General features: G+C 64.5%; 1 protein-coding gene across 2 annotated transcripts in view; it reads right to left on the minus strand.

Annotated features, from left to right (window-relative positions):
• Positions 1-485: 485 nt before the first annotated feature.
• LOC132664582 (maestro heat-like repeat family member 5) overlaps positions 486-5,128 on the minus strand; it is a 64,141-nt gene continuing 59,498 nt past the window's right edge. For both annotated transcript variants that reach the window (XM_060611415.3, XM_060611416.3), the window contains 6 exons: positions 3,358-3,534; positions 2,611-2,766; positions 1,881-2,003; positions 1,428-1,530; positions 1,115-1,189; positions 486-728 (listed from right to left, as the gene is read on the minus strand). In XM_060611415.3, coding sequence (XP_060467398.3) covers positions 631-728; positions 1,115-1,189; positions 1,428-1,530; positions 1,881-2,003; positions 2,611-2,766; positions 3,358-3,534 — 732 coding nt within the window. In that variant the 3' untranslated portion in view covers positions 486-630. The remainder of the gene's footprint in view (positions 729-1,114; positions 1,190-1,427; positions 1,531-1,880; positions 2,004-2,610; positions 2,767-3,357; positions 3,535-5,128) is intronic.

Raw genomic sequence — 5,128 nt, forward strand, 5'->3', positions numbered from 1 at the left:
TTGCTTCGGGCCATACACAGCTCACCCAGGCCCCGCTGGGGGGGTCTGGCTCTGGCCCAGCCCTGACTGGACTCCGGAGGCAAGGGGTCATGGTGGAGGGAGACCCTGAGTCACCTGGACTGAGGGAGACCAGCCAAAGGACCGTTTCCCCACGGCCCGCTCCTCAGTGACTATTAAGCTCCAAACCAGAGACAAACTGAGGACTCAGGGGTGGGGGTGGGGGGGCCTTGGTAAACGGCTCCATTCCACGGTGGCTGCCCTTGGACAACCTCCTCAGTACTCAGACCCTGGCGGACCATGGCTCCACCTGACGTGGACTCCACCTGATTTCCACTAGCTGTCATTTGCAGGACCCTGCACAGAGTTTGCCTCTGGGATACCTGGTCTGCCCCCTCTACTCTAGGCCTGCCCCTGTTCCCTAGTCCTGCCGGTGTCCCGTGGGCTTGCCTCGGTCCTCTGGGGTCACGAGACGGTGGGCAGGGAGCTGGCAGGTGTGAAGGTTCTTTGTTGAATCTACATCTTTTTTTCAAATGGAAAAATCTTATGCCTCCAAGCTCCGTGTGGACGGGGCAGGGTTGACCAATTCGGTGGGCACAGGGGAGGAGGAGGGTGAGGGAGGACGGCTGGAGGTCACTGCGGTCTGGCGGCCATCTCCTGAAGGAAAGACAGCTGCCTGCTGGCAAATTCCCGGATGCCGGGCTCTGGGTCTTTTTTGAGATCTTCAAAAGCTCCAGGGGAGGAGAGACAAGTCAGAGGTGCCCCGGGGTCCCGTCTGCCCGCAGCCCCACCCTGGTGGAGGGAGTCTGAGGGCCCATTCTCCCGGAGAGCATCCCCTCCTTCCGCAGGGGTGGGGGCGTGGCAGGACCACACCCGGACCCCAACTCCTCTGCCTCCCCAACCCCACCTATTCTTCGCCCCTCACTTTTGGGCGCCCACCCACAGCCTTACTTTATTGGAGCCTCGGGTGGAGTGAGTGGGTGTGAGCCCCATCCCACAGGTGCCCATCTCTACCTCTGGAGGTGTGGGCTGGGGGTCCAGGGCGGGGGGAACCTCCAGAGGTGGGGTGGGAGGTGTGGGCTGGGGGTCCTGCGCGGGGGGACACGGGGCTGCTTACTGCAGAGCAACAGGTTTGTGTCCATGCTGTTCACCACCTGGGACACGGCCTGGGGGTGGTAGCAGATGTTGTACCCTGCGGGACAGATAGAGGAGACCGCCAGTGGAAGAGGGCTTGCTGGCGGGTGAGCGTCAGACCCTCTCCAGGCCTTCCGGGGCCCCTCACCCACCACCTCTCCTCTCCTGCCAGCAGACCTCGAGCTGCGCTTGCAGTAGCCTGGCAGGTGCAGGCGGGCCGGACCAGGGCAGGAGAGGGTCAGGATGCTCAGGCAGGGCAGGCAGGAGGGTCCCGGAGCCCGGCCGCCCCTGCTCACCTATGAAGAGCGCAGCCCAGGTCTTGATGTGGTGGTGGCGGCTGTGCAGGTAGCTGAGGGCCTGCGCCAAGTGGATGCTGAACTCCTCCTGGCTGTGGGTCATCTGGCCGGAGGACAACGTGCCCTGCTTGCTGGAGCAGGGACTAGTCCAGAGCCCCAGCCCAGCCCCGCCCCTGCCAGCCCCGGGAGCTGCGGGTGCGGTGAGGGACACAGCGGCGCGCCAAGCCTGGAGCCTGGCTCCTGGCCCCGCCTCCCGGCCCCGCCCCGGCCCCGCCTCTCGCCCCCGCCCCAGGCCCTATCCGGCAGGCCCCGCCTCCCGCCCTCGCCGGGGCCCCGCCTCGGCCCCGCCCCGCCCCAGACCTCTCCCAGGCCCCGCCTCCAGGCCCCGCCCCCCGCCCCAGTCCCCGCCTCCCTCCCAGCGGCCGGTCCCGCGCGCCCCAGGCCCCTCCTCACCAGGCAGGTCCAGAGGAAGTGGCGGGCGCTGAGGCCCCTCTCCCAGGCCAGCGTGCAGAAGAGGGTGTGCCGAGGCCGCCAGCGGAGCAGCACCGCGCAGCGGTACAGGGCGAACTTGGCATGCTGCGGGGACAGCCGCGGGAGGGGTCACCTGCCGCCTGGGCTGTCTGGGCTGGAGGTGTGTCCCCCCCGCCCCCCTCAGACCACGAGCTTCCGGTGGGTCTGGGGCCCGATGCCGTCCTCCCCCGCTGTAGTCTCAGCCCACCCTCGGCCTCTGGGGCAGCCCCGGCTCCGGCCTCAGTGCCTGGCTCCCGGATGCTCCCAAGGCAAGTCTCCCATTCATTTTGGAAGCTGCCGCTCGATGCCTCTCTTCGGCCACGCTGTGTCTCGTTGGCCTCAGCACGGGGCACGGCTGGCACATGGGAAAGCCTGACCATTGCACCAAGTTCAGCGAGCAACCCGAGCCCCCGCCACGTGGCAGGTGCTGCGGACACAGCAGAGACTGGAACAGGCCGGGTCCTGCCCACACAGAGCGCGCGGCGGCACGCGTGCACGTGCGTAAGCGCTCGTATGCACGTGTGTGCGTGCGCGTGCACGCGCACGGGGCGGACCTCAGTCACGGACACCAATGCCGGTGGCCACACCTGCTGCCCGAGAGCAAGGCTGCTCCCTGCCGCCATCTGCACACCCTCAGCCCCGCCAGGGGGAAAGCCCGGCAGCGGGCACTCACCTTGACGACGGCCGGACAGCGGTCCTTCAGGTGCAGGAGCAGGGGCACCAGGCTCTGGTGCACCTGGGTTCGCAGGCCGATCAGCTCCCTGCCTGCCGTTGCTGCCACCAGGTCCCCGAACAACGCCATGGCCGCCGCCCGGATCCCGTCCCGCTCCTGCAAGACGGGGGCTCAGAGCCGCAGCCAAACTTGCCTGGGGCCCCCACCCTGTGGAGGGGATGGGGCTCAGGTCCCTCAGCCGAGCCCTCTCACCAGGTCTGGGGCCCCTGGGCAGGGCCGTGCCTCCCTCTCAGGGCCCTTCGCGGGTCCCAGACCCTCCACCGGGACCTGAAATCACTTCTCTCTCCCTCGCAATCTCACCCCGACCACCCGAGTGTCACGAGAGTGGTGTGTGTGGGGGCGGGGCGTATCCCCTCTAGTTCCCCAGTGAAGGGAGACAGTCACCGCCAGCTTGCGGGGCGCTTCGGGAAGGTGCAGCGGGTGGGGCTGGAGGGCCCGAAGGGCGATGCTCTTCCAGCCTCGTGGAGAAGGGGGCCGAGCGCCACCTGGCGGCCAGTGGGCCCAGTGTGGCCCAGGTGCGCCGGGTGCACATCCAGGCGTCCGCCTTTGGGGCTCCTCTCCCCAGCCCCCAGGCCAGAGGGCAGAAGGGGAGTTGGGGGGGGGTCCCTCTGCCTTTGAGGACCTGGGGTAGGCACAGGAGGGGGGCATAAGCAGGGCGCGTGCCCGCCTCCGCCCGGGCACACTCACGTCGTCGAAAAAGGAGCGGGCGTTGATGGCCACCCGGAGGCTTTGCGCGGCTGCGCCGTTGGCGCCCAGGCGGTGCAGCACGTCCGACACGGTGCCCATGACCCGCACAACCACCTGCTCGCTGTTCTGGAAGAAGCCGTTGAGAAAGGCCGGCATCTGTCTTTGGAGCAGGCTTCCCTGGGGGGCAGGGGCGCCGGTGAGCCGAGGGTGCCAGGAGTGGGGGCTCCTGCGCCCTACCCCGGCCCTGTGGAACAATCTCAGGCCCTCCCTCCGATGCCCCTCCCCAGCCCCCATCCCGGCCTGGGTGTCTGCCCGGCATAGTCCCCCTAACTCCGCTGGGATCCCGCCCTGGCTCTGCACACAGGGCAGCTGTGCTCCTGCCCTTGGTCTGCCCCCCAGGAGCTGTGTGGTCATGGACAGGGCTTTCCTCTCTGAGGGAGTCCTCCTGGGGTTAAGGGATATTAGCCCTGTGTTAGGTGGCTCCCAGCTCCTTCTTTTTCCAGTCCCCATGCTGGTCAGAAGGCCCCCCACTGGAGACCACTCTTCCCTTCCTCCGCCTCACCCTGCCTTCACCCCTGTTCCCGGCCTCCCAATGGGCCAGCCAGGGAGGGCCTGGGGACAGGACGAGACAGGGTTGGTCAGCTGTGCACAGACTGAGGTCACTGGTTCTCTAGTCACAGGGAACTCGGGTGCACAGGAGGTGGTTCCGGACCTCCTACGTTACAACAACCACTTCCCACTTGCCCACTACTTTAAACAAGACTGAATTCATTCTTAGCCAGTTCTGTCTGTGCCTCTTGTTGGCCTGGTGCTCGTGAATTGTCCAGATGAACGTTTGGAGAGCAGCCTGTTGGCAAAAGGATGTTTCCTGCCGTTGGGCCCCTTATCAGTGATAGTGTGAAAACCAGGGTGATTTTTACAACTTTAAAACAAGTTTTCAGCCACCTCATTGGCTTCCTGAGCTCTGTTGGGTTTTACAATATTAACTTTTTAGCAAATGACTCATTTCACAGTAAAAACACTTTCTGCACACCTACAAGGTACAGCCAGGGTGCTGGGATGGGACTCGGGTTCTGGCAGTGAATGGGCAGAATGGGACTGTAATGGGAAGGACCAGAAAACAAACAAAGCATGCATAACACAATGAGTGTCAGAGGGTGACGAGCAGTGTGAGAGAAGATAAAGCAGAGGATAGAGTGAGCCGTGGTGGAGGCCGTGGTGGAGGCTGGGGTTGTTACAAAATTTAAGTAGGATCAGAGAAGCTGTCACTGAGAAGGTGACGACTGAGGAAATTCTTACAGATGTGCTGGAAAGGCAGTCCAGCAAAGGGAGCAGCATGTGCAAAGGTCCTGAGGCAGGAGCATGCCTACCCTGCTTGTGAGCAGAGGAGAGACTGATTCACATCCTCACAGGAGGCTGCTGGCTGCTGGGTGAGCCTACACTGGAAAGGAGAAGGGGCAGGCATTGGGACCAGGGAGAGGGGTGCAGTGGGCTGGGGCAGATGCTGGTGACTTCAGTGAGGGCAGCAGTGGAGTGGGAGAACAGTCGGATTCTGGGTTTGCCTGGGATTTCTTGATCGCCTGGACGGCCCCCAGGTTTGGGGTCCCCATCAGCTGAGATGAAGGTTGCAGGAGGTGCCATTTGTGGGGGTGACAGAGTTTGCTGTGGATGTGCTGAGTTGGAGATGCCAGCTAGGATCTGAGCAGTGAGTCAAGGCTGGCGTTCAGGTCTGGGGTTGGGATGTGGATCTGGTGGGCAGTGGGCCAGTAGA

The sequence above is a fragment of the Panthera onca genome, chromosome F2, assembly GCF_046562875.1.
Source record: "Panthera onca isolate mPanOnc1 chromosome F2, mPanOnc1 haplotype 2, whole genome shotgun sequence".
NCBI lineage: Eukaryota > Metazoa > Chordata > Mammalia > Carnivora > Felidae > Panthera > Panthera onca.